The sequence below is a fragment of the Echinops telfairi genome, unplaced genomic scaffold (assembly GCF_000313985.2).
Source record: "Echinops telfairi isolate 266 unplaced genomic scaffold, ASM31398v2 ScPeMD7_3;HRSCAF=10, whole genome shotgun sequence".
In the NCBI taxonomy this organism is placed as follows: Eukaryota; Metazoa; Chordata; class Mammalia; order Afrosoricida; family Tenrecidae; genus Echinops; species Echinops telfairi.
The window spans coordinates 9,203,383-9,231,265 of NW_022103899.1; the positions used below are offsets into that span (position 1 = coordinate 9,203,383).

At 40.8% G+C, this 27,883-nt stretch overlaps 1 protein-coding gene across 2 annotated transcripts in view; it reads left to right on the forward strand.

The window, feature by feature from the left end:
* DUSP19 (dual specificity phosphatase 19) overlaps positions 1-21,850 on the forward strand; it is a 32,476-nt gene extending 10,626 nt beyond the window's left edge. Inside the window, exons 3-4 of one of the 2 annotated variants that reach the window (XM_030887284.2) lie at positions 10,783-10,817; positions 20,017-20,074. In XM_030887284.2, coding sequence (XP_030743144.1) covers positions 10,783-10,817; positions 20,017-20,074 — 93 coding nt within the window. Of the gene's footprint in view, positions 1-10,664; positions 10,818-20,016 lie in introns of both variants that reach the window. The other variant, XM_045296113.1, reaches the window with a different exon arrangement.
* Positions 21,851-27,883: the final 6,033 nt, after the last annotated feature.

Sequence of the window (27,883 nt, forward strand, 5' to 3'; positions counted from 1 at the left end):
AAAATAATTTTATGGTTAGGGGTCATCACAGCATGAGGAACTGTAGTAAAGGGTTTCAGCATTAGGAGGGTTGAGAACCACTGCACTAAGGTGTGGCTCAAATCAGCTCTTGTGTTTTCTCGGGGGTGTGGACTGCCGAAAGATAAAAACTACACCTCCGTCAAAGATTTACCTTTTATGACTCCATTATCTGACTATGCATTGATAGAAGCAAGAAGACCTGCTTTGATTTTGGGACATTTTTTGGCTCCTGATTCTGAACCCTGTATATGGCTTGCCTCTGCCTGACTTGGTTCTGGGGACTTGAGTGTGATCTATCACCTGCCCTCATTTTTCCAGCTTATCCAGCCATCTGACTGAAATGAATCCTCATTTGGGACTTAAGTAGCACCCACAGCCATGTGAGTCATTTCCTTAAAGTTGCATGAGTTCTGTGAGACGTAACAAATTGTAGAACCCAGGGACATGCAGGGATATACTAAGAGGGAGGAAAATGGAGTGGTATAACATTGTTGGAAAAGTTGGACACGTGGAAAATCTTTAATATCCTAACTCTTGGAACTAGGCATTAATTCTTCTAAAATAAATTATTACCACAGTTGGTGTCAGAGTGGTGGAGGAAATGTGGTATTTGGAAGAGGAATACTGTATATACTTGAGTATAAGCAGATCTGAATATCAGCCCAGGCCCCTAATTTTACCACAAAAACTGCATTAAAAATGTGCTGGAGGGGAGGAGACGCACTAATCAGGGTGCTGTGTAGCAATGATGAAACATACACTTTTCGTCCAGTTCTTGAATACTCCCCCACCCTCCACTATCATGATCCCAATTCTACCTTACAAATCCAGCTGGACCAGAGGTTGTATACTGGTACAGATAGGAACTGGAAACACAGGGAATCCAGGACAGATGAACCCCTCAGGACCAGTGGTGAGAGTGGCGATACCAGGAGGATGGAAGGAAGGTGAGGGAGAAAGGGGGAACAGATTACAAGGATCTACATATAACCTCCTACCTGGGGGAGACAGTGAAGAAGTGGGTGAAGGGAGACATCGAATGGTGAAAGATATGACAAAATAATAATAATTTATAAATTATGAGGGGAAAAATGAGGAACTGATACCAAGGGCTCAAGTAGAAAGCAAATGTTCTGAGAATGATGAGGGAAACAAATATACAAAAGTGCTTGACACAATGGATGTATGTGTGGATTGTGATAAGAGTAGTATGAGCTCCCAAAAAAACAATTAAAAAAAATGTTCTGGAAAACTCGGCTTACACACGAGTATATACGGTAAATTAGAAAATTTTAAAAATCTTTGGATTCTGGATGGAATTTAAAAAAAAAACCACCCATGGAATCAAAAGATATAGCATCTGGGGTCTTAAAGGCTTGAAGGTAAACAAGCGGCCATCTAGCTGAGAAGCAACAAAGCCCCACAGGGAAGAAGCACACCAGCCTGTGTGATCACGAGGTGCCGAAGGGATCAGGTATCACGCATCAAGGGAAAAAAAATCATATCATTGTGCACTCACCGTCATGATATAATCGCTGAAGACAAATGGGTATATAAGCAAATGTGGTGAAGAAAGCTGATGGTGCCTGGCTATCAAAAGATACAGTGTCTGGGATCTTAAAGGCTGGAAGGTAAACAAAGGGCCATCTAGCTGAGAAACAACAAAGCCCACATGGAAGAAGCACACCAGACTGTGTGATCACGAGGTGTCGAAGGGATCAGGTATCACGCATCAAGGGAAAAAAAATCATCATTGTGAAGGAGGGGGAGTGCAGATTGGGGACCCGAAACCCATCTGTGGGCAACTGACATCCCCTTGCAGAAGGGTCGCTAGGAGGAGATGAGCCAGTCAGGGTGCAGCAGCATAGTAACGATGAAGCACAATTTTCCTCTAGTTCCTAAATGCTCCCCCCACCACCACCACCACCACTATCATGATCCCAGTTCTACCTTACAAATCAGGCTGGACCAGAAGATGTACACTGGTACAGATAGGAACTGGAAACAGGGAATCCAGGACAGATAAACCCCTCAGCACCAGTGCTGGGAGTGGTAATACTGGGAGGGTGGAGCGAAGGTGGGGTAGAAGTGGGGAACCGATTACAAGGATCTACATATGGCCTCCTCTCTGGGCGACGGAAAACAGAGAAGTGGGTGAAGGGAGATGTCGGGCAGTGTAAGATATGACAAAATAATAATAATTTATAAATTATCAAGGGTTCATGAGGGAGTGGGGGAGCGGGGTGGGAAGGGAAAAAATGCGCTGATACAAAGGGCTCAAGTAGAAAGAAAATTTTGAGAATGATGATGGCAACAGATGTACAGATTGCTTTACACAATGGATGGATAGATGGATTGTGATAAACGTTGTACAAGCCCCCAATAAAATGATTAATACACACACACACACACCACCCATGGATTAAAGTAGCTGTTATGCTGTAATCCATTACCCAAAGTAAAAGCTAGTCGCGAGATAAGTATTTGGTGGGTGTAGTTCTTACTCGCGAGGAATTAGCTCATTGGCTGCATGTGGAAATACAGCGTGGCAAGGACAGGACAAGACATGCAATTCCTTTGTTTTGGATATCAATAGTAGGTGCAACAACAGGAGAAAAGAATGTATGGGGCAAATTTGAGAATTGAATCAAACCCAGACCCAGTTCTGTCACACCTATGAACTCTTGTCTTCGCGCCGAGGCAGAGAGGAAAAATTGTTAAAACAGGAACTATTCCTACAACCTTTGGTCACTAAGAAGGAACCTGGAAAACCAAGAAGGTATTGAAAGTAGGGGGCATTAATGTAAAGGAGTGTTTCAGTTTGTAGATAGGTGTTATCAGCTTCCGGGAACGGTTACTACAGCGGATTGTGTGCGTGACTAATGTAGAGGCAGTGCCGTTCGTTTTGATTGCTACTGAATGGAAGAGCTTGTCTAGTTGATGCAAGGCCTGCAGCTCATTATGGAACTGTCATAATGGTAATAGCAAATCCAGTCACACAGGAGGTTAACCCAGATGGGGCAGCCAGCCTGGTGAATTGAATAAAATTTGTAGTGAGATTTGTGTACCCTGAGAAGGGAAACTGCCCCTCTCCCTCCTAAGTCCTCAATGGAACACTCCAGCGCAATCAGCTAATGTGCTGCTTATGGGAACAGTGCTAGCATGGTTTTCTGATGATCAGAATATTTATCCAGTGAATGTACCTGTTACATAGCTCAGGACAGATATGGTAATCAAGGGAGCCCCTTCTACGAGGTCACCCTATGTAACCTGATTACTGTGAAATAAAATTAAAGTTGTGTAAGTCCACTCTTAGGCCAGTATTGATTAGACATTCTAAGTGGGAACCATTACAGTTGCCTGAACCCATTCAGATTGTTAATCTGAAAAGTATACGACACTTTATGGTCAGGAGAGATCATTCCCTGGAGAAGGACATCATGCTTGGTAAAGTAGAGAGGCAGCTAACAAGAGGAAGGCCCTCAAGGAGACAGATTAATACAGTGGCTGCAACAGTGGGTTCAAGCATAGGACCAGTTGGGAGAATGGCAGAGGTCTGGACAGTGTTTCTGCTGTTGTCTATAGGGTCATTATGGGTCAGAACCGACTCAAAGCACTAACAACAACAAACTTTGATTCAATTCATGGTAAAGGCTGGTGTGTTGGTACCAACAGATTCTCTGGATAGCAGTTCTGAAGAACTGTTAAAGAGGCAGATGGCTCGTGCAGGTTGACAATAGATTATGACGGCCTAAATAAAGTAGTGCCACCAGTGGATTCAGCTGTTCAACACATGGTATCAGTGCTGCAGAAGATACAGCAGGCTAGAGGTGACTGGTACTCAGTGATTGATCTTGTAAATGCTTTTTTCTCCATTCTTGTCTCAGAAAACAGTTAAACACAGTTTGTGTTTACTTAGGAAGAACCACAATATAATTCTGCTACTATTTTTACCAAATATTTTACCACTGTTTCACTATTGCTTCAACTTTGTTACAGTATGTTTAGAAGATGCTCAGACTTGACGCTGATCCCACATGTAGTAAAACATTACCTGGATATTATTATGTTAGTATCAACATTGAAGAACAGACTGATTTGAAAACAGTGGTGGCCTTCATGACCAATTGACACTGGTTAATAAATTCAACAAAAATCCTGGGCTCTCCCCATACTAAAATTCTTGGGAATAACTTGGGCAGGAACAAGTTGTGACACTGCTCCTTGTGACAGATAGGCCCTACCCTGAACCACCTGACGTATCCCCAAGACTAGGCAGGAGGCTCAATGTTTGGTTCACCTATTTGTATTCTGGAGGGCTCCTATTCTGTATCTGGGAATAGTACTGGTGCCCATCTGTGAAACCATTCTGAAGACAGCTGCATTTGAATGGGAGTCTGAGAAACAGCAGGTATGTCTGAGTTAAAGAAAGCAGTTGCATTCTCCTTGCCTGTAGGCCCTTATGATCCAGATTCACACATGATTTTGGAGGTGTCTGTCCATCATGCTTATGCAGACTGGAGTTTATGGCAAAAATCTTGAGAACACTGCCAGACAATGACCATTGGGATCCTGTTCTAAAATGTTGCCAGCAGTTGCAACACAATACAGACCATTTGCCAACTCACTGAGAATCAAACCCATTGAGGATGACACATACTTTGACCAGGGATTGGGTGGGGTCTGGCAGGTGTCACAATTCAGTCTATGGTGACTGATTTGTGTTTTTGCCATCTATTCTCCCTAATGACACACTAGTTCAGATAACTTTAACCTGGAAATGTGAACCAAGTAGCTGTTTAAAAGATCTGCTGCATGAGTGTCCATCTGAGGTGCCACCATTGGTCTCTCCCTATCAGAAACAAAAAATAGTAAAAATATCAAAAACCTTCTAAACTGTTAGTCTAAAGACCATTGGACAACATAAACCCCAGTCTCCATGATCCTGAGACAACCACTGCTGACCACTCTGAAAAGGATCATACTAGGGGATTCTGCATAGAATTGGACAAAAATGTGGAACAAAACTCAAATCTTCAGACTAGCCTTACAGGTCTGATAGAGAGCAGAACTCCTGAAACTCTGATCTTTTGACACCCGTCAACCCTGGCACTGAATTTCCTCTATGGCTCAACTTCCAACCATAGCCCAGATGCTAAGGTGAACAATAACAACAGAGAGGTACACATCCCATAAAAAATCTGCTCTAGGAGATCAAAAGAGCAGCATTTCCCCAGCAACAAATTTCAGAAGCAAAAAAAAAAAAAAAAAATTTCAGAAGCAAGGAAGGGATAACAAAGAAGGACAAATGGAATGCAAGCACAGGGAAGAAGTGGAAAGAGTGCTGTGACATTGTGGGCATTGTGATTAATGTCAAGAAACAAAAATGCGTACACACTTGTTGCATGGAAAACCAATTAGCTTTATAAAATTTCACCCAAATCTCCCTCTCTCTCTCTCTCACACACACACACACACACACACACACACACACACACACACACACACACGTTAAAACAAAAAAAGATCCTGACCCTTTTAGCTCCCTGAAGGAAACTGGGCTAAACTGAACAACCAAATAGGTGTTTTTCAGGGAAATTTAAGAGTGCTGTAAAATGCAATTATTCATTTATATGGAGGTCACACATCAAAGTAAAATTCTAGTATTAATAGGAAAGGACTCTAGCTATGGGAATTCTTGCTTGTGTAGGATCATTTTTTTAGAAATGTCCATGGGTGGGTGGGTTGAATCAGAATGTGTATCAATTGTTGAATGTAAAACTCTGATCTGCTGTGAAAACTTCCATTTAATATTTGTATACACTTAGAATAATTCACTTTTAATAAAGTGCTTATTGAGTGCCTAGTGTATACCACTGCAGAAGATAAGAAACTAAGTGCAGCTTACAAAATGTTCCTAATTATTACAGCATCATTTGTAATAGCAAATGATTGAAAACAACACAGGTGTCCATTAATAGGCATCTTGTTGAAGAAACAATAGCACACCCACACCACAGAACACAAGATAGTTACAAAAGAGAGCACAAATTGAAATGAAAAGATCTGTAAGACATATTTAAATGAAAATAAATAAAAAACCTCAGGGGTTGCCGTGGGTAACTCAGAAAACAAATTAGATGTTTACATAAAGATAGCTTAAAGTGATACATAAGAAACCAACAAAAACGGTTTCTTTACCGCACTGCCTTCGAGTTGACTCTGATTCAGAATGACCCTATACGATAAAGTCGAACTGTTCCTGATGGTTCATGAGACTATAACTATTTACAGGCGCAGACAACCTCCTCTCTTGCCTCCAGAGAAGCTGGTGACTTTGAACTGCTGACCTTGTGGTTAGAAACCCAATGCTTACCCTACTATCCACCAGGTTGCCTTGGTTACCATGATAGGGCAGGATAATGGAGTGAATAGGATCCAAGTGCAAATAAGAATTCTTTATCATACCAATTTATAAACTATCAAGGGCTCATGAAGGGAGGGGGGAGCGGGGAGGGAGGGGAAAAATGAGGACCTAATGTTGGGGGTTTAAGTGGAGAGAAAATGTTTTGAGAATGATGTACAAATGCACTTTACACAATTGATGTGTGTATGGACTGCGATAACAGTTGTATGAGCCCCTAATAAAATGTTTTAAAAAAAAAAATAAATAAAAGCAAAATAAAGAAAAGTTGACCAAAGTAAGAGAAGACTAAAAAAAAAAAAAAGAATTCTTTATCTCCTTTTTATAAATTTTGATGCTCAAATCCATTGAAAAATTTATTAAACACGGAAGCAATAATGGTTAAATGTGGGCATTAAATAAATAGCGTGTTTTCCTGGCACTTATTAAGTACCCAATAAAGGGGATGAACCCTGGGTGAGTAGTGATTACTTGGCATGTAAACCATACAGACAGAAGTTTGAAACCAGTAGGTTCTCCAAAGAAGAAAGACGAGGCTTTCTACTCTTGTAAGAGTTACAGTCTCAGAAAACCACAGTTCTGTGCTGTCCTATTGGGTCACTATGAGTTGCAATCAATTCTATATAGCAAGTCTGATTTGTTTTAAGAGGATAGTCTTATTATCGTTTTTTTTTATCAAAGACAAGCCAATGGCAAAGCATTGTTAGGATGTGTGTAACCAAACTTTGGAAGTATGCTTTACTATTGTAGGTGCTGACAAGTTATTCTGACTCATTGTGACCCTCTGTACAGCAGAAAGAAAGAAACACTGCCCAGTCCTGCACTATAACTTTAATTATGTGTGAGCCCATTGGTGCAGCCTCTGTGTCAATCCATCTTGTCGAGGGGCTACTTCTATTTGGCCGTCCCACTACTTTACCAAGCACGATCAAGTAGTGAGGCAGCACTATTGGAAGAGTTTTAAGCTGGGTCTCCCATCACTACCAACACTTGTGACTCAGTATATTATTTTTCAAATTCAGTCAGGATATTCCATCAACACACAATGTAAATTGCATTATGTATGATAGAGTGAAATTACTTAATATGTAATCCATAGACTTTACAACTCCCACCCAATGCATGGGTGGGAGCATATAAAGAAGGCATTGTAGACTCTAACGAGGGGATTGACCAGTTTTACCATTCTGCTGGATAGTAGAGCGAGTCACCTTAGAAGCAAGAACAGAAATTCCATGACCAGGAGAAAGAAGAGCCTCCAGCGGAGCTCTTGCAAGTGGTAGAAGCAGCAGAGACCACAGCATTGGGACCATAAGACAGAGAAGAGGAACTCACTGACAACCACGAGGCTGCGTAGCACATGGGCTTGCTACAGAGGCCGAGGCCAAGTGACGATGTGGCTGAGAGGCTAAGGATCTAAGAGAGATGCCCGCCAATGTGGCTGAGAATGAGTGCTTCTGATAAAATAACTGTATCCTTACTATTTTTAACCCCTTGGCTTTCCTAATATACCCCCAGAATCACAAGTACTGTCTGTGGGTTCTTTGTGGCCCCTGCAACAAATTACCAAAGTCAGCAGAGAAGTAGAGTAGTGTGTGCAGGGCATTGGTGTCAGAATAGGCCTTGGACTGCTCTGGAGTAGGATTCTCCTCTTTTGGGTCACTAGAGGAAGTCAGACATGACCCTCATGCTATTTCCTCACCAAGTTATTCCACTACACGGAGCTTAGATGGCTTAATCAGCCCAATGTTTATAAAGCATTTTACCAATTTTTCATCTGCTCTTCTCCATAATTCTGCACATATGGTTGGGAGGTGGTGTGAGATTCGTGGAGAACCTCCCCGTAGGGTTTCCCAAGCTGTGATCTCTGTGGCAGCAGACTGTCTCCTCTTCTTCGCATGGGCTGACTTGGCCAGCAGCTGAGAGTTTAACTGTTGTGCCATCCTGACTCTGTGTAGAGGGTAAAAATGTATACAAAAATTCTGTGAGCTGTAACATCTCATTCCTGGCATTTTGGAGTAGAGTTGTAACAATCAGGCAACTACATATATACTATAAAGCATGGGAGAATAATTTGTGGTTAAAGCAAAACCTTAGAATCCTGGCCAGGATTGCACCAGAAGTGAAAGAGGAACGTGGAAGGATGGCCCAGACTTTGTCTTCTAGAAGTGGTTTTTCCTTCTTTTTATTTTCTCCCATCTCCCTTCTTTTATGAATCTCCACTCACCTAACAACCGTGGGCACTGCTTCATTCTGTTGTTCACAGAACTGACTTGACAGCAACTCAGTCATAACAACAACTGATTAGGTATTTGGGGTTTTTTGTTCTCTTCTTTCCATGAGATGGTTAGGCTCATAGTTGGCTGCTTTCTCTCTTAGTGTCTTAGTCAATACTACTGGTTATGAGCCACAGAAACCAATCTGTGCTTCCTGGGTAAGGAAAGCGATTGTGCAGTAATGCTACAGGGAGCTCCCTGGATCCCATGTGGAAAGGAATATGGACATGCCTCAGTGGGGCCTGGAGCCAGAGTGGATGGTCATGTGAGGAACAGCCGATCTCCCATGGTGCCAGCGCTCCTCGCTGCCATCTGCTCCAACCTTCTCACTGGGCAGCAGGCACTTTTGAGCTTTTCCAAGCACACAACAAACATCACTTCCCAATAGCTCCCAAGCTTATGGCTCATCCCTTTATACATGTTTTTAAATCTTTAAAGATAATCTGACCTATTTTGACTCAGCGCCCGCTAGAATCCAGTCAGCTATGCTGGGAGAAGGACCCGGGCACTGACGAAACCAAACTTCTGAGGGTGATGGAGGGGGAGAGAGGGCTGGACACATCCCTCAAAATATAGGTGAAAACCCACACAAAATACTGAGGTTCAGCCAAACATCAGAACCCCACTGAGGAACTAGAATAAGTAAAGTTAGTAACTCCATTATGATAAGAAAGAATGGCTCAAGGGGTCTCAGGGAGGAGACGAGCCAGTCAGGGTGCGATGTAGCAACGATGAGAAATACAACTTTCCTATAGTTCCTAAATGCTTCCTCCACCCCACCCCTCCCACTATCATGATCCGAATTCTACCTTGCAAGTCTGGCTAGACCAGAGGATGTACACTGGTACAGATAGGAACTGGAAACACAGGGAATCCAGGGTAGATGATCCCTTCAGGACCAGTGGTTTGAGTGGTGATACTGGGAGGGTAGAGGGAGAGTGGGTTGGAAAGAGGGAACCGATTACAAGGATCTATATGTGACCTCCTCCCTGGGGGACGGACAACAGAAAAGTGGGCGAAGGGAGATGTCGGACAGGGCAAGATATGACAAAATAATAATTTATAAATTATCAAGGGCTCATGAGGGAGGAGGGAGTGGGGAGGGAGGGGAAAAAATGAGGACCTGATGCCGGGGGCTTAAGTGGAGAGGAAATGTTTTGAGAGTGATGAGGGCAATGAATGTACAAATGTGCTTTACACAATTGATGTATGTATGGATTGTGATAAGAGTTGTATGAGCCCCTAATAAAATGATTTTTTTAAAAAGAAAGAAAGAATGGCTCATTTTTTCTTACTCATTCAGCCTTTGGATTCTCTTTACAAACTTCCTACATGGCTCATCCCATACGCATGGCACACTCCAGGAAGCTCTGACATGCGCACGGTGTAGAAGGTCGCTTATGAGACGTGACTGGAAGATCATCTGAAAGGTCTATCATGGCACCTCCCCCACATGAATCCACCAATGTCTTTGGATATCTGGCCTTGCCGATGACAAGTTTAGGAAGCTCCCCAGGTGATTCTAATGTGCAGTCACCCTTGAGAGCCACTGCACTAGCTGAGAATGGGAAGGGTAATAAGGAAATTATTACAGAAATGAGTGTCTGTGCCACTGGTGCACTTTGCTTACTTCAGTGGACATTCACTGATTTATTCAGCAAGTATTTGAAGTGCTTTCTGGGCTCTCCTACAGTGGTGAATACGGTAAGCCTAGTTTTTAGTTGTCCTTGTATGGTGATGGAGACAAACAATCTTCATGTGTGAAGGGCCGTAGGCTGGTGGGAAAGTATGTAGAAGAGCATTAGTCTATAAGAGGCATATTGAAAGAACCATTCAAATGGGCCATTCTTAAAACTTTTGTTCTTGATACAACTCTACATATCTTAATTTTTTTTCTGATCATCTTAATTTCAGCAATCAAAAAAATTTTTTTTCTCTTTAAGGTGACTCATATTCTTAATGTTGCATGTGGAGTTGAAAATGCATTCCTCAGTGACTTTACCTACAAGAGCATTTCTATATTGGATCTGCCAGAAACCGATCTCCTATCTTATTTCCCAGAATGTTTTGAATTTATTGAACATGCAAAAGTGGAGGTAAGTTTCATTTGATCAGGTTCTCCAAAAACAGAATTTAAAATGGATGGGTCCCTCTACCAATTATTTCATTCATTCTTCTGGTTACTTATATTCTCCCATTGCATTTTTTTTCCTGAGACATTTACTTTAACATTTCAATTGCTCATTTTACTATGCATTCCTGAGAATAGTTAGGAGAAAAAAATTCTTACTGAATTTTCTGGTAAAAATATGTGGATAGATTTCCTTCGACAGTCTACCTGGTTGCTGACCAGCTGTTAGGTGATAAGTGGGATTTTTGTTGTTTGTTTTTAGATGTTGTCTCATTGGTGCCAACTCATGTTGTCGCTGCTAGGTGCTGTTGAGTCAGTTCTGAGTCACAGGGCCCGTGTACAAGAACAAAGCACTGCCCAGTGCGGGGCCATCTTCACAACCCTTACTGTGTGTGAGCCCATTGTTGAAACCACTGTCTTCCTAATTTTTACTGATCTACTTTACCAAGCATGATATCCTTTTTCCAAGGACTATATGACTACTGTACTTGACAGTTTTGTCCTCTTGGCTTCTAAGGAGCATTTCAGCTGTACTTTTTCCAAGACACATTTGTTTATTCTTCTGGCAGACCATGCTACTTCCGATATCCATGACCAACTTGATAATTGGAAGGCATCAATTCTCTGGTCTTCCTTATCCATTGTCCAGCTTTCACATGCATATGAGGTGATGAAAATAGCATGGCTGGAGTCAGGCGCTCCTTAGTCTTCAATTAGGGATGGAACTAGTCCTGTTAGTATATGAACATTCATTTTAGTCACTGAATAAGGAATTGAAATTCTAAATAGTACTTTTTACTTTCTTTTTTTAACTCTCAGGGAAGTATTTTAATGAACTACATATTTTTTCCCTTTCATCCAATTCTTTTTTTTTAATCATGATAAATACTGGTAGCAAATGTTTGCCATTTTTATAATCTTCACATGTACAGTTCCCTGACATTACTTATACTCATCCTATTGTTCATTACCATGAACTGTTCCAGTTTTTTTTTTTTCACGACTCTTTCAGAAGCTCAGTGGCCTATGCCATTTTAATAATAAAATTTCAGGACATTCTAAGGACTAAATGTTTATTTCTTTATTTACTTTATTAAGATTACATGAGAATACTAATTAAAGATGTCCATTTGTTTGCTGACTTTTGAAGACCAACAAGCAACAAACATAACACTTTAATCTTGGTATTGGGAGCAGAACTCATTGGTTGGCTCTTTTAAATAATTACAACTTGACATGGCTCCATTTTAGTGTGTTTTACATAGAATCACCGTAGCAAAAAGAACTGGTTGGTATTCAACCATTTCAAGTGGTATCATATGCTCAAGAACCAATGGTACTGAATGAAGAAATCCAGACACTGCAAGCATCAGCCACAGGCTCCAGGAATTGAAGGGATACCAGTTGAATTGTTTTAACAAGCTGGTGACGAACTGGATCCTTCATCTATGCCAAGAAATCTGGAAGATGGCTACATGGCCAACTGAGTGGAAGAGATCCATATCTGTACCCATTCCAGGGATGGGTACCGATGTCCAAAAAGAGTGTGGGCATTATTGAACAATATCGTTAATATGGTATGTAAATACATTCTTGCTGAAGAGCATTCAAGAAAAGTTGTAGTAGTGCATCAATAGGGAGCCGCCAGGAATTCAGGTTGGATTCAGAAGAGGATGTCAAGCAAAGGACATCACTGGCAATATCAAATGGATCTTGCCTGACAGCAGAGAATACAAAAAAGACATTTATTTGTGTTTTCTAGACTATGCTAAGGCATTCTACAATATGGATCATACCAAACTATGAGAAGAAGAGAAATCCCAGAACACTACATTGTGCTCATGCAGAACCTGTACATGGACCAAGAGGTAGTCGTTTGAGCAGAACAAAGGAATACTTCATGCTTTAAAATCAGGAAAGGTGTGTGTTAGGGGTATGTTTTCTCACCATATGTATTCACCCTGTATGCTGAACACATAATCTGAGAAGCTGGACTATATGAAGGAGAATTTGGCATTAGGATTAGAGGAAGATTTATTAACAGCATGCATATACAGATGACAAAACCTTGCTTCCTGAAAGTAGGTAAGGAGGACTTGAAGCACTTGCTGATGAAGATCAAGGATTGTAACCTTCGTTATAGATTGCAACTCAATGTGAAGAAAACCAAAATCTTCACAACTGGATAAATAGCATCATGTAATGGAAAAAAGACTGAACTTGCCAAGGATTTCGTCTTGCTTGGATCCACAATCAATGCTTATGGAAGCAGCTGTTAAGAATGAAACAATGTATCGTTTGGGACAGAATTGCTGCACAAGACCTCTTTAAAGTTTTGAAGAGCAAAGGTGTAACCTTGAGGACTAAGGTGCTCCCGACCTAAACCATGAAATTATCAGTCACATGTGAAAGTTGGACATTGAATAAGGGAGACTGAATAAGAATCTATGCATTTGAATTGTGGGGTCGACAATATATTTTCAAGAGATTGAAAAGTACTATGGACTGCCAGAAGAAAACAATTCTTTCATGGGAGAATTACTGCCCAGTGCTCCTTGGAAGTGAGGATGGCAAGACTTTGTCTCATATACTTTGGACATGTTATCAGGAGACAGTCCCTGGTATAGAGGAGCGGCAGCACAAAAGGGGAAGACTCGATGAGGTGAATTGACACTCTAGCCACCATGGTGGTCTCAAACATAGCAGTATTGTGAGGACAGCCCAGCAGGGGCCAGGCAGTGTTTTGTTGGGTTATGCACTGGGTCTCAGTGAGTGGGAGCAGATGACGGGAACTGAGAACAACAACATGGAATTCTTCTCAAAATTTATGTGAGATGAATGGATGTGAAACTAGAAGCAATTATCAGGAAGTAGCTTTCAGCAAGAGAAGTAATAATTAGCAAATCATCATTAGAATTTAGTATTAGAATTCTAGAGTTTTTTTCCATTGTCCTCCTTTTCTCTTTCCTACCACCTTTTCTTCTTTTCTTTCAATTAGCACGATCATTTAAATCTCCTATGTGCTGTTGTTTTGCCTTGTTATTATGTGACTTGCAAAATATAAAAAGATCATCCATTTTATTCAATAGCAGACATTTTGATAGAAGTTAGGGAAAAGATCTTGTAATTCAAAACCTCGTATTAGCTGCTCCATTTCTGTGTGTGAACATTTTTATATGATGTAGATTGCAGTGTTTCAGTACGCCAGTTAATAGTGTTAAAAATTATGGTGTCTCTGCCATTAGCTGCTTCTTTAAGGAATAGATTATGCTCTAGAATGTAAAGTATACATATTGCAAGTGAAAATTAGAAGAATAGTATTTAGCAAGAAAAGCAATAAACTAGGCACTTGAATAAGCTCTTATTTTATTAAATAAAGTATGCCTTACTTGGGGCTATCACTAGTTAAACTCTAACCCTTCATATTCCTTAACCAACACAGCTTGAGACAAGGCTGAAGAACTCATGTTGACTGTGTGAAGTGCCACCCCTAGGTAATGGGAGCAGAAGAAAGGGAAGCGGCTCTGGGACAGATGAGGAGCATGCCTTCTCTACGGAGAACGGCTGGCTGTTCAGTGGATACGCTTGTTCCACCAACCTTAGCTACCCCTAGACAAGAAAACAAACTTCATGTCAAGACCAACGTTAGCAGAAAGAAAAGGAAGGAAATTCATTCCTTGGCCTCTGTTAGCTCCTCTTTCCCATTGGTCAGTTTAGTTGTGGGAGAAATCTAACAATGTAGTTAAGTTACTACCTTGTAGTTCTCCAGAAACCACTGGAAGCCAAATCTAATGTTCTGTGGTGGAGATTTCCATTCAAGTTCAGAAGCAGGAAGAGAAACCACAATTCTAGGTGTGCCTGTCTGTGCAAGAGCTACCACACGGGAAGAGCCAGACCTTCCCAGGCAATCGGAATGGCACGGGCCACTGGCTCCAGAAGTTATGCCTGAGGTGGAACCAGACGAGAGTCCTTGATATGACGGCACTGAGAGACTCTGAGGAAGTGAACAGAGTGTGGCTGATAAAAGATGGATTAGAATTCTGGAATAGGAGAGGACTTTAAAAAGTTCACGAAAAAAATTTCCATTATCTTTTAGTTTAATTTTTCCATGAATGTTTTGAAGCCTCCTTGTATTTTCTAGTTTCTCAAGCACTATATTTTATGTTGGCATTCCTAAGAGCAACTAATATTTCCTTGTCTTGAAAACGTGTTACTTACGTTAATACGTATTTAGCTTTAACAATAGAAATTCTTGAGTTTTCTTTATTGATTTTTCTAGAAGAGCTCTCTTCATGACTTTATGTCTATAGTAAATACACATATTGTTAAAGCTCAGGGTCTCAGTGAATTGCCTATTTTACAATGACCTTTTTAAGTTTCAGTTTCTTGTTTCCATCTTTTTACATATAGCTGCCCAAAAGTGTGTTTTCCATCTCTCCATGCCCTTCCTAATTTCTCTTTGGTACCCAAACAAAAATCTCTTAATTTTTTCCACCCTTCTACTGTTTCCAGCACATACATCACTTTCTCAGGGTTTTGTCTTAAGGGGTAGAAATGCACATAAGAGAGAAGTAGTAATGCTAATCACTGGAACCTTAGTAGTTCTTTTGGGAATTCAATTTTACTTCACCCCGCTTTTATGAGAAAAATGTTTTGTTTTTTATATGGAAGCATGTTACTTCATATTCCATGATTGCTATATCATTTACTTAAGAAAATGTGATGCTAGACATTTAAAAAAATTCATATTCCTTATAGAAAAATTATAAAATGTAGATAAGTAAAAATTATAATCACACTTATTCCCACCAGCTAGATATACTCCCCAGACCTCTATTATATATACAGGTTAATATATTCAGGGAACATTCATACACATACATATATATGTTATTTGAATCTACATTAAACCAAATGATACCCACTACCATTGAATAGATTCTGACTCCAAACCAGTCTACAGTACAGAGGAGAACTGCTCCCCAAGGTTTCCTGGGCTGCAAATCATTTCTGTACTTTCTTTAAAGTAAGACATTATGTGTTTGGACATTGTATCAACATCATATTATAGACAGGCAGTCCCTGTACAATCTGTAGTTACATACCTATAAAGCTTTTATAATCAAACTTTATGGGAGCCTGCTATACAAAGCCCACTAACAGAGCCTGGCCTTTGCAGTTGTATAGCTGGGCCAGGCAAGGGGTGTGCCAGCAGCCCGTCAGGAGTTGGCACACTCTGAGACAGGTGGGGTGAGAGGGTACACAGGGGGTTACAGAGAGGTGGCCATGGGGCCTGGGTGTGTGGGTACTGGGAACACAACGAGCTGCAGTGGCCCTGGGTGCCACTGCCCTGTTGGTGTGCGCAGCTTCTTGATCATGTGCCCTGCTGCTGCCTGGGCTAGGAGCCCACCAGCACTCCCAGCCTGATCAGTGCCATCAGTGCCTGCAGCAGGAGTGAGGGGGTCACTGCAGGTGCTCTCAGCAGGAGGAGATTCTATGGGGATTGAGATGTGCCTGGGCACCCTGGTGCTCCTTCACTCAGCGAGGTTGGTTCTTTAAAACCATCAGGAGAAAATAATAAAAGGAATCGGCTTTCCTTTTAAAAGCAAGCAAACAAACCACAGGACAGATGTATATTGAGTTCGAAGTTGCCTAAATGGCATGAAGCAACTTAGACCTGTATAATAAAATGTGTGTGTGTGTGTGTGTGTGTGTGTTTCAGTGGCTACTTCTTCTGAAATGGGCAACAGAGTCCTTCTTCGTTGTCTGTTCTTCATCTGGAAGCTCCACAGAAACCTTTTCACTTTGGGTGACCCTGCTAGCATTTGAAGTACCAGTGACATAGCTTCCAGCAACACAGCAGCACACAGGCCCGCACAGGATGACAAACTGACCGACAAGTAGTAGGCTCAGCACAGGAGCACGTGAGGCTTGTGCAGGCCTGGGCATGGTTTGCTCTGCTGTGCACAGGATTGCTAGGGGCCAGAATGATCTGATGGTACCGAACAACATGTGTGTGTGTGTGTGTGTGTGTGTGTGTGTGTGTGTGTGTGTAGGCTTCCAAAGATTAAAGGAAACATTCCATTATCTATGAGCACACACTACAGAGTTAGACATTTTAGTTACTGTATATCTGATTCTTTCATTGGTACATGCCAAGGAGAAGTGGGAACAAGGGAAAAGGAGAGAAAATACCACTGAAAACTATGAAAAGATCATGGAATTTCCCCATGAAGTCCTCACGTATTTAGTAATACTGTTGATTTTCTTTCCACCATCTGCTCCTCGTTTACTGCTACCAGAAGCTGTCAGATCGCATGATGCACAGGGGTTGTTGGGAGATTACGTGTCATAAAGAAGGCCCGGATTTGGCTCAGTCAATCTGTCAATAAATATCCATCATTCTGAGAAGATGGAGAGATGGACAGTGCTGCCCTGAAGAAGCTTGTGTACTACTTGGAAATTATTCATAACAGCTCCAGAAGATAGCAAATTCCATAAAGTGGATATGCCATAATGTCAGAACTACTTACCCAGAGCAAAATAGTGACTTTAATTTTTGAAAGACTGCTTTCCTGTCTCAAATGAAGAACAAAATTCTCATAAATACAAGGCTCGTGAAATATTTCATCCTTATTAGAAGCCAGAAGTCTCACAGAAATATTGCTATGAAGTAACAACAATTCCAGATGTGTACAGTGAATAGTTGTCTGTTGTTTTCTTTTATACAGATCATAAAATTTAGAAACGAGTAAAAATCTTTAGGAAAATAGATTTTAAATATTCCCGTTGACGTGAGGATTTTCAAAATATTCACTGTTTTTGTCATTAATTATTTGGCTTCTTTGAAAACATAGACACTTGCAAATTTGGTGTAAGAGATCCAGGGAAAGGATTTTCCAACAGTGTTATCAACCTGAGAAAACCGCCTGGCTACAGGAAAAGAATACAGTATTGTGACCTTATGCGTTGGGAAGAGTTCAGTAGTTCCTTTTTCCTCCTTCCCTCCCCTTGCTCCTACTGCTCCTTTGTGCCGTCCCCAGGGAAGAACTGGGTAAAGTACGCAGATGTCTAGTTCTGCAGGCTGTTGTTTGAGGCTGGGTTCTTGACCGACACACGCTCCTAGCTGTCACTGGGATGCTCATCATTTGGTGCATTTCATTCAGATCATTAACTTTTTAAAAGCCTTAGTCAGGCCAACCTGTATCGCCTCTGTTCCAGCACATCTATCACAGTCATTCTTGATGCAATATTGCCCGATCCGCAGTGGTCTTGCACCGTGTTCTTTTTCACCAGTCAAGTATCATGTGCACCGTACCTGAAACTTTCCAGCGATTGCCCTCATCTTGGGATCGGTTGACCTTTTCCACTCCACTTTCTTGTCAACCATTTGTGCCATCACTTTACTACCTGAAAAGTTAAGATATTTTAAAAGTTATTTCTCTTCAGGACAAAAAAGAGCCAGGAGTAGAACATTTTTCCTACGTGATTGTTTTATACGTAAATTGCCAAGCCAGTAATACCAGATGGTTGTTGTTGTTTTCATAGGAACCGTGCACACACATACACACACACACACACACACACACACACACACACACACACGGACTGTCTTTGGCTTTGTTTAATTTGTGAATATAGTTTTATTTACATTTCCACATTTATTCTTTGTGAGTTTCCCCCTCTTTTATATATATGTGGCTACCAAGTCTAGGTTTTTGTGTATACTTTACTACATTGTGATAGGTTTTTTGTGCCAACCTGGCCAATAGGAACATGGGGATTAATAAGGTTGCAGTTTGATTACTCTAGTTTAATAGAACATGCTGTTTTTCAGAATTTTGAATGAATCAGGAAGGCACTTCCCTCCTGGGGAAGACAGTGTAGAAAGAAGGGAGGGTGGAGCACCGAGGGGCTGACTGATTTTTCATTCACTGCTTTCAATGAGTTGTGTTTTGGTATTGGCCCATGTACATATATTTATAAGGCAATACACTGAGGCTGAAGATGGGCCCTGGGCCTTGGCTCATACCTTCCCTTAATACAAGAACACTTTGTTCTAACAAATTGGCATTCTGTGATGCGCGTGCACGCGTGCACACGATCGCTGAAGACAAAATGGGTGCATAGGCAGATGTGGTGAAGGCAGAGGATGGGTACCTGGCTATTAAAAGATATAGTGTCTGGGGTCCTAAAGGCTTGAAGTTAAACAAGCAGCCATCCAACAGTGAAGCAACAAGCCACATGGAAGAAAGCACACCATTGCGATCATGAGGTGTCATCGAGACAGGGCAACGGGCATCAGAAGACTTGCAACAAATAGTAAACAAACAAAAATGCATTGGTGAGAATGGAGGGGGGTTGGAGCGGAGACCCAAAGCCCATCTATGGACAATGGAACATCCCCCCACAGAGGGGTTGCAGGGAGAGGATGAGTCAATCAGGGTGCAGTAGAGCACTAATGGGTCACGCGATATAACTCTGATCCCTTGAGGCCTCCTCACCACCCCCAGTATCAGGAACCCAGTGCCGCTTCCCAATCAAGACTCGACAGGAGCATGTACATAGGTGTTGGCAAGAGATAAAACTCACAGCACATGAACCCAGGAACAGGAATGGGAACAGAGATACCAAAAGGGTAGGGGGAAGGGGGAGAGGTGGGAGGGAGGGGCCCCGATCACAATGAATGGCACAGAACCACACCCCCCCCCATCCAGGGGGAAGAGCTACAGAAACCAGAGGGGAAGGGAGACAACAGTCGGTGTGAGATTTGAAAATAATTAACATCTACAATCTATGAAGGGACCACAAGGGTTGGGGGTAGGGGCAGGGAGGGAAAAAAAGAGGAGCTGATCCCAAGGGCTCAATGGAAAGTAAATGTCTAGAAAAGAAAGATGGAATTTATGTACTAATATGTCAGATACAATTGATATATGGATTGTAACGAGTTGTAAGAGCCCCCAATAAAGTGATAAAAAAAGAAGATACTTGCGTCCCCCTGAATTGTGTTTTGATAATCTAAGAAGATGCTTGCTGAATCCTTTTTATATAAAAATTTTAAGTAATATGCGTATGCTCAGTTGACTTCCTAACCTTATTTAAAGGGATAATGATGATTTCTGTTCGATTCTTTTTTTTTTTTTTCTGTTCGATTCTTATTGCAGGATGGAGTGGTTCTTGTTCATTGTAATGCAGGCGTTTCCAGAGCTGCTGCAGTTGTAATTGGCTTCCTGATGAATTCTGAAGAAATCTCATTTACCAATGCATTTTCTTTGGTGAAAAATGCAAGGCCTTCCATATGTCCAAATTCTGGCTTCATGGAGCAACTTCGTCAGTATCAAGAGGACAAGGGAAGTACTGAGTGGGGCAAACTAAAGGAATTAGAAAATGGCAACAGTTCATAAGTTGTATTTAGATGATGACTGAGTACTGATGTTTGAATTGTTTCCTATAGCTACTCTTTTCCTTTTTTAGAAGCATAAATGTGCAAAAACTTCCATTTCTCTTGCTTTTTTCAAAGTGCTAATGTATACATTGACTTTTAAATTATCTTGCTTTTTCTCTTGTGCTACAGTGTGTGATTAAAGGACTTCTTTGCTTTGCTGAGGGAAAATAACAATGTATTAACCACCATTAATTTCTGTAGAAGAAAAAGACTCAGATATGAAATCTGTATTAGAGTACAGAAAAGATAAATCTGTTGAGTCTTTTTTGCATTTTTCTATTCCAGCAACTATTTTCACAAAGGAAAGATTTGTAATGCTACTTGCCTTACTATTTTAGAGGAAAGTAAATCTCTTTATAAAGAATCTTTTCACGATTAAAGGGGGTATTTTAAACCTCCCAGTGAGCTTACATGGATCTGGAATCGTATGCGATATTTATAGAACGGTTTAACAGCTACAACATTGTTACGCTCTCTTACCTACTTTTCATTCTGATTTTTAAAACTTAATTCTATTACCTCCCATCCCTTCCTTCTCAAATGTATATATACATGTTCTCTTATGTTATTGTGAGATCAACTTTAAGTGACCCAGTCTTCAACACTGTGTGAGTCACACCTCATCCCCCTTCACTGCTCGCCGCCCCTTGATACCTTACATCCTGTTTGGTGTCTCATGTGATCATTTTTTGTTCTCCTTGGGTCAGTAGGGAAAAGTTTTGTATATCAGAATTCCTCTTTTTGGAAGAATTTTTTTTTTTTGAAGAGAGATGAGTTGTAGTTTTGTAAGAAATTTAAAGTAAGTATTTAAAAGACCTGGAACCATTTACCATTTCATCTCTGGTCAGAGATTTTATCTCTATCCCCCCCTCCCCCTCTATTTTGCAGTCTTTACAGTGGCGAGATGGCCGGAGCGCTTGTTTCAGTAGCACGTATACATGCAGTGGCAAGGCTGAACTGAACGCCACACTTTGGCTTAAGCACATGCTTTGATTTTTTTTTTTTAGGAAAACTTTAAAAAGTTTAATTATAATAATTGAGGCATAGATTTTAAAATAAGTTTTAAAAGCCTTTCATAGCTTAGAAAATATCATCTATATTTTATATGTGAAACTTTTGAGTTCTTATTACTTATACATTATGTAGAGAAAGCATATTGTACAGAAAGTTGAAAAAGATACAATGACCCATGTGTGCATTATTAGAAGGTGGGCTTTCTTATGCAATCAGGAGAAAATAGAAGTGATAAATGCAAGTTAGGTTGCTTCTAGCCTGAAAAGATACCATCCTATATGAAAAGCAGCAAAATTTCAACCCCCAGTGAGCTATTTTAGGCTGTATAGGGCAGGTTAAATTCTCTTAAATAGGAGAGTGAGGTATAATGTCTCTGTGATCAGCATTAACAACGTTTTGCTGGGTGAACCTTCTCCATTCATACAATAGAGTTCATTTAAATACATTTTTCTTTTCTTAGATGCTGTTTTGTTTTCAGCCAGTGAATCTGACATGAAGCCTTGAATAAAACTTTTCATAATGGGCAGTACATTATAGTACTTATATCTGTTTGTGTGCTTGGTGGATGTCTGTAGTGATCTGGTTTCCATGTAAACAGAAATCTTCTGTTTCATCTTCAGAAGTGCTTTGAGCATAAATTTTGTTTTAATCCTAAATGACAGTATTTTGCTACACTAAAGTGAATCAATGTAATATAGTGTTTGTAAAATAGGAATACTATGGAAGACATTGAGGTGCATATGTAAGGAGTACTATGTAAGTCATGTACCATTTATTTTATACATAACTTCCCATGGAGACATATTGCTCTGTCATACCTGTTTTTTTTAAATACTTTTAAAATTGGGAGTTAATACATACATCATTCCATAGTTCAATCACACCACACAATATTGTGGAATTGCTACCACATCAGTTTCCAAACTTTCTTCCTTTCTTTTTAAAAAAAAATTTTAATTAAATGCTTTTATTGGGGGCTCTTACAGCTCTTACCACAGTCCATTGTGTCAAGCACATTTTTTTGTGTGTGTCAAGCACATTTGTACATGTGTTGCCATCATCATTTTCAAAACATTTTCTTTCTACTTGAGCCCTTGATATCAGCTCATTTTTCCCCTCCCTCTCTCCTCCACCCTCCCTCCATCATGAACCCTTGATAAATTATAGATGATTATTTTCATATCTTACATTGTCCTTTGACTCCCTTCACCTACTTCTCTGTGGTTCGTCCCTCTGGGAGGGGTTCTATGTCAATCCTCGTGATCAATGCCCCTTATGCCTCTCCTTCCCCTTATCCTTCTGGTTTCTCTACTCTCATTATTGGTCCTGAAGGGTTTATCTGTCCTGGATTCCCGGGGTTGCGAGCTCCTATCTGTAGCAGTATACATGTTATGGTCCAGTCAGATTTGTAAGGTAGAATTGAGGTCATGATAGTGGGGGTGGGGGAGAGGAAAGCATTAAAGAACTAGAGAAAAGTGTGTTTCATCGGTGCTATACTACACACTGACTGGCTCTTCTCTTCCTTGTTGTGGGGGAAGCCAGTCCCTCATATTATCACGGGTTCAGTAAGTGCAATTGTATGGTTAAGATATATAAAGATTATAGTAAAGTCATAGAGAATAAGGAGACATAGGAGAGAGTAATATAAGGAATTCGGGGGTGGGGGGGTGTGGGCTGTGGGGGAGAAAGAAAGAAGAAAAAAAAGTCAGATACTGTAAGGCAGCAGTGACTCCATGACAGGCCAAGCCTCTTAAAATAGGCCTGTTTCATTTTTCCAGCTTTAAGTTTTGTTTCTCTAACAGCCTTGAGTTTTGTTTCTCTAACGATGTCACCCTCTCCCCCAAAATGACGCTGACCACACCTGGAAAGGTCTGAGTGATCACAATAATGCTGACCGCATCTGGAAAGTTCTGAGTGACCACAATTGGAATGTCCTGAAAGTGGAGCCAGTCAAACAAAAAGACCTGCACAACCAATTGTCTCCGGATGAAGTCATTGAACTATGGGAGGGGGAGGGGCAATAGTTTCACCCAGCTTATGTAACCTGTAAAGAGTATAAAAACTTGGCTTGTGCCCCAGGCCGGGGTCCTCGTCTCAGAGGAGGCCACTGTGTTGGTGCTCTGGGACTTGGACCCTAGCTCGAGCTAGTCAATAAACTCCTTTGTGGTTTGCAGCCTCGGTGACTCTGCCTCTCTGTTCCTGGGGCCAAGGGAAAGCCGGCAGTAACAATACATTTCATGGTAGCATGCTTACCACAGCAACACTTAGAGGTACACATGGAGATGGGAGAGTAGAGGGCAGGAGCGAGAGCGATTTATTACTAACCAAGGCTTATATATCTTTTGGGGGCATGCAAGCCTGATTACAGGTAAAGACATCACAGGAAGGGGTTATACTATAGGCATACACATCACAGGAAGGGGATGTATAATAGGCATAAGCGTAACAGGAAGGGGATGAGCTAGAGGTGTACATATAATAGGAAGGGGAGGGACTAGGGGTATACATGTGATAAGATGGGCAGACCCTAGATTCAATATGGAAACCTAACTTTGGTCACCCTTGAGTGGGCTTGACCTACCTGGGCTCTCCTTCAGGTAAACAATCTACTATCCTTATCACAAGGGACTGGGCCCTACTTAGGGTGTAGCAGACTATACATGGCTGATAACCCTTAGGGAGGATAACTTCTGACCTACTTTCATTGACCGCCAAGTGCTTACCATGTGTAGCAAGCAACTAAGTTTGGCATATATTTTGGGGAGACAACTCGGGAGAAATCTTTCTGTTTCTCACACTTGTGACCCTTCTGTGAGAGGATGTCCAATTGTCTACAAATGGGCTTTAGTTCTCCACTCCGCGCACACCCCCCACCCCATTCACATTGGTATGATTTTGTTCTGGGTCTTAGATGCCTGATCCCTGATCCCATGGGTACCTCATGATCACACAGGCTAGTGTGCTTCTTCCATGTGGGCTTTGTTGCTTCTCAGCTAGAAGGCCATTTGTTTATCTTCAAGCCTTTAAGACTCCAGATGCTATATCTTTTGACAGTCAGGAACCATCACTTTTTTCACATTTGCTATGCACCCATTTGTCTTCAGCAATCATGATGGGAAGGTGAGCATCACAGAATGCTCGATTGTTAGAAGAAAGTGTTCTTATGTTGAGGGAGTACTTGAGTGGAGGCCCCATGTCCATCTGCTACCTTGATACTTAACATAAATATAAGTACATAGATCTATTTCCCTATCATTATATATAAGTATATTTACATATGTACATGCCTATATTTAGACCTCTATAAATGTCCTTTGCCTCCTAGTTCTTTCCTCTATTTCCTTTTGCTTTCCTCTTGTCCCACTATCATGTTCGGCCTTCATTCAGGTTCAGTAATTCCTCACTGTTACATTGACCTGGATCAAGCCCCACTAGGCCTCCTACGCCCATCTCTCCATTGATTTTAGTTTATTTGTTGTTCCCTTGTCCCTGGGCTGGTTGACCCTCCCCCTTCGCTTCTCCCACCTCCCCCATCTCCCGTGTCAGCCTAGAACCGTTGGTCCCATTGTTTTCTTTTCTGAATTGTTTATCCCACCTATCTTATCTAGATAGACATGCAGAGACATTAATAAGTGCAAAAAATGGGCAAAGCCACGCAAAACAAAGAAAGTCAAAACCAACAAATCAACAACAAAAAAGCAAAAACAAAATAACAACAAAAAGCAAGCCAATGACAAAAAGGAAAAACCTATAAATAGTTCCAGATCTTTTAACCTTTAGGCGTGTTTTCCAGTCAAGTCTGATGAAGTGCCACTCTCTGTCCCCAAAGTCTCTTCTTAGTATTCCCTGGGGACTTCATTGCTTTGCTCCCCTCGTCCATTATTTTCCTTCCTGGACTCCTTGACATTGCCTCCCTCTTATGCCTCCACCCCCACTGTAACCCGACCCCAGCCCTCATTCTACTTGCTGTCCCTATAGGTTCATCAATCCTGGGTTTCACATACCAAAACCCAGAAAAGCATATAACACAACCTCAAGAGGTAGACCCCCAATGTCATAACACCTCTGAGATAAACCCTAATATAAACAAACGAAAAAGCAATACAGAAAATGCTGAAAATCAAATTAGGTCCAGTGGGCATCAGAGTGTGGGTCAACTGGCAAGGATTTAACCTTTCCAGTCAGGTTTATCCTTTTGATCTATATTCACTGATCCAATGCACTGTTTAGTAACCACTTTCCTCCAATCCCTGCATTCTGGTTAGAGGGAGATCACCAGAGGCTTATTTCCTACATAATTCTCACAGATGTATCTCGGGTTCCCACTGTCACCCATGGCCTTCTGCAAACTGGATTCTCACAATTTAGTTTCTGATATTTATCCTTCCTTCGACTTCAGATTATACGACTTACAATCTTTTGGTGATTATGGTGTGCTTCTTTTATGTGGACTGAGTTGAGATCTCACTTAGATGGCTCCTTGTTTAAAAACAAGCTTTTAAGACCCTAGACACTATTTTATCCAATAGCTGGGTACCATCTAATGCCTTAAAAACTTTATCCTTATGATCCTGTATTTCACATATTATGTATTTAAAAAACAAAAACGATGTAAATAAAACATAGAACTGTCTTGAGGGAGAGGACAAATTTTTATCTCTTTATAGTATATATGGGTTTGTGTGTGTGCAAGTCATTTCTTTAAAGGAAATGAAAATATCCTTTGTTTTTTAACATTGAAAAGATGATACAGAGCCTTTCCCAAACCTCAAACTCACCACCATCAATTTGGTTCTGACTCAGTGGTCCTATAGGACAAAAGAGAACTATCCCTGTGGGTGTCTGGGGCTGCAGATCTTTACAGGAGCAGGAAGCTTCAAATATTTCTATAGTACTTAGGAGGAACCCTCAAGTGTGACTTCACCAAACATTCTTTAATGGAGCAGACTCGTATATAAGAGCATGGCCTTTTGACATTGTCCAGTGGATTAACGCAGTAAATGAATACTTTCATGTACTGGACTGTAGTGTGTTGGAGAATAACAAGTGTATGGCAAGGTGATTTATTAGATTTTTCCAGGTGACACCGAATATTTGATTTTTTTTGAATATTTGATTTTTTTATGTCCAAAAAATCTTGGATTTGGCTCCATATAGTTACTTAGCAATTTAAACCAAAATATTTTTGAAGTTTTGTATTTTTGCAATGCATACAATTACAATGATAATCAATAAATGTGACTTATTTTAATTTACATATATCTAAAAATAACAAACTTTTCTACTTCAGCTAAAGATTTGGCTTATTTTTGATAAATATTTATAATGCACCCTGTATTATTTCTAGGTACTGATACATTTAATTGAAAATAATATTTATCCCTGGTTATGGTTATTTCTTCAACAAATTCCGTGTCAAAAAATAGAATGACATGTTTCCAAGTACTAATTATTTCAGGTCTATGGGGATTTATTAAGGAGTTCTAGTGGCAAAGTGGTTACGCATTGAACTGCTAACCATAAGGTCAGTAGTTCAAAACCACCAGCTGCTCCATCACATAAAGAAGAAGCTTTCTACTCTTACAGAGTTGCAGTCTTAGGAACTTACAGGGGCAGTTCTGCCCTGTCCTATAAGGTTATTATGAATTGGAATTGATGGGATGGCAGTGAGTTTTTGGTGGGGCAATGGGTTGAGCACTGGGTACTAAGCACAAGGATGGTGGTTCAAATCCATCGGTTCCTTTGTTACACAAAGATGAGACTGCCTGCTCTCATAAAGATATGCCATGACCCTTTAATACAGTTCCTCATGTTGTGGTGACCCCCAACCATAAAATTATTTTCATTCCTACTTCTGACCTACAATTTATGGATCGGGTGACCCCTGTGAAAAAGTCCTTCAACCCCACCAAAGGGGTTGTGACCCACAGGCTGAGAACCACTGATTGAGAATCTCAGAAGTCCTAAGGAGTTCTACTGTGTCTTGTAGGGTTGTAATAGAATTGGTGGAAGTAGGTTTTTTGGTTTGGTGATTTATTATTTTAGTCCCTTCAAAACATTAAGACTAAAGGAAGATCAGATGGCATTAGTATGGATAAACTGACCAAAGAAATTCAAGGGGACATCCCAGCCTCTTGACTTTTAATCAAGAAAATTGCTGAATTACTCTCAGATTAAACAGATATTTTAATTTTACTATATTCAGATTACTTATACAGAGCCTAATGACATTCCTAACCCCACACACTCATATAACTACCATCAAGGTTTGTACCCACATTTGTACTCAACACACTTCTACCTCTTTAAATGAAGACATTGTCAACCTAGGAAAGATTACAATTTTTTATCCATCTTCCACATAAAATGAGAAAGAATATATGATTTTGAGCAGTCTAGAATTTAGTCTTAATGATCCTTTAAAAAGCATTTTAATATGAAACTGTCAACCATACAGAATGTTAGAGAATAGCATGATCTGGAGGAGAAAACAACGGGACTGACAGTTCCGGGGGGACATGGGAGAGGGGGAGGAGGGGGGAAGGGAAGAGGTGATAACAAACCCAGGGACA